Genomic DNA, 1,274 nt, shown 5'->3' with positions numbered 1-1,274 from the left:
AAAACTTATTAAAATTCGATTTTCACCATTTTTGGCAACTGTTTCATTACTAGAACTTTTCTAGTTAAAAATTTACAACTCATAGACACTTCAAACMYGGACTAGATTATTCTCTTCAAGCTGGATATTTAAAGCCATGTTTGGGATTTGTGAAAACTTTTTCTGATTTGTGAAAACTCAATAAAGGTCGATTTTCCACATTTTTTGGCACCTCTGTCATTACTAAAACGGCTCTAATTAAAAATCTACAACTCATACACACTTCAAACCTGGACTAGATTATTCTGCTTTTCAAGCTGGATGTTTAAAACCACCATGTTTGGGATTTGTGAAACCTTTTTCTGATTTGTGAAAACTCATTCGATTTTCACCATTTTTTGGCACCTCTTTCATTACTAAAACTGCTGTTTTACTAATTAAATATGTTGATTTAATGCAGGCGTCGATAAAGGCATTGGGGGGGAAAAAATGGGACTAAWCAGGGGAGAGGCAGTGCAAAAAGTGGAGCATAGCCAAATGGAGGAGAGGTAAGAGAATTAAAGGGAATAAAAGTATAAAAACATCACATATGAATGTAGCAAAATATTTTAAGTGATTCATAATGTTTCTTTGTTGCAGCGAAAGAGAAGCACTTCTGATGCAGATTAGAGCAGAAATAGAGAGGCGTGCAAAGAACAACAATTAAGGAAAAGCCATGAAATAAAACGTTTCCAAGTTTGAAGTTTGACATTTGTTGTTTTTTTAAGCAAGGACATTTCATAACAATAGTGAATAGCCTATTTTCATTTTTTGTTTCATTCTGCTCAAAATCTAAAGCCAGCTAAATTCAAATAATCCACTCCAGGATTGTAGTTTTCAGTATCATTTCTAGTGTGGTCCAGATGCCAACAATTTTTTGAAAATCTAACTTTCTTGATTTTTCACAAATCAGAAAAGGGTTTCACAAAAATCCCAAACAAGGTTTTAAATATCCAGCTTGAAGAGCAGAATAATCTAGTCCAGGTTTGAAGTGTCTGAGTTGTAGTTTTTTAATTAGAACAGTTTTAGTAATGACAGAGGTGCCAAAATATGTTGAAAATCGACCTTTATTGAAGTTTCACAAATCAGAAAAGGGTTTCACAAATCCCAAACATGGTTTTAAATATTCTGCTATTAGATCAGAATAATCTAGTCCAGGTATGAAGTGTGTATGAGTTGTAGATTTTTAATTAGAGCAGTTTTAGTAATGACAAAGGTGCCAAAAAATGTGGAAAATCTAACTTTAATACGTTTTC

General features: G+C 32.8%; 1 protein-coding gene and 1 long non-coding RNA gene across 2 annotated transcripts in view; both read left to right on the top strand.

Annotated features, from left to right (window-relative positions):
* The first annotated feature begins 168 nt into the window (after positions 1–168).
* On the top strand, positions 169–724 carry LOC103466949 (uncharacterized). Its single transcript, XR_534011.2, has 2 exons — positions 169–527; positions 619–724. It is a non-coding gene; the product is annotated as an uncharacterized LOC103466949 (long non-coding RNA).
* A 501-nt stretch (positions 725–1,225) lies between these two features.
* LOC103467067 (ribosomal biogenesis protein LAS1L-like) overlaps positions 1,226–1,274 on the top strand; it is a 3,510-nt gene continuing 3,461 nt past the window's right edge. Inside the window, exon 1 of the mRNA XM_008413122.1 lies at positions 1,226–1,234. Coding sequence (XP_008411344.1) covers positions 1,226–1,234 — 9 coding nt within the window. The remainder of the gene's footprint in view (positions 1,235–1,274) is intronic.

The sequence above is a fragment of the Poecilia reticulata genome, linkage group LG7, assembly GCF_000633615.1.
Source record: "Poecilia reticulata strain Guanapo linkage group LG7, Guppy_female_1.0+MT, whole genome shotgun sequence".
Lineage (NCBI taxonomy): Eukaryota > Metazoa > Chordata > Actinopteri > Cyprinodontiformes > Poeciliidae > Poecilia > Poecilia reticulata.
This window is presented reverse-complemented; position numbering and strand designations above follow the sequence as displayed.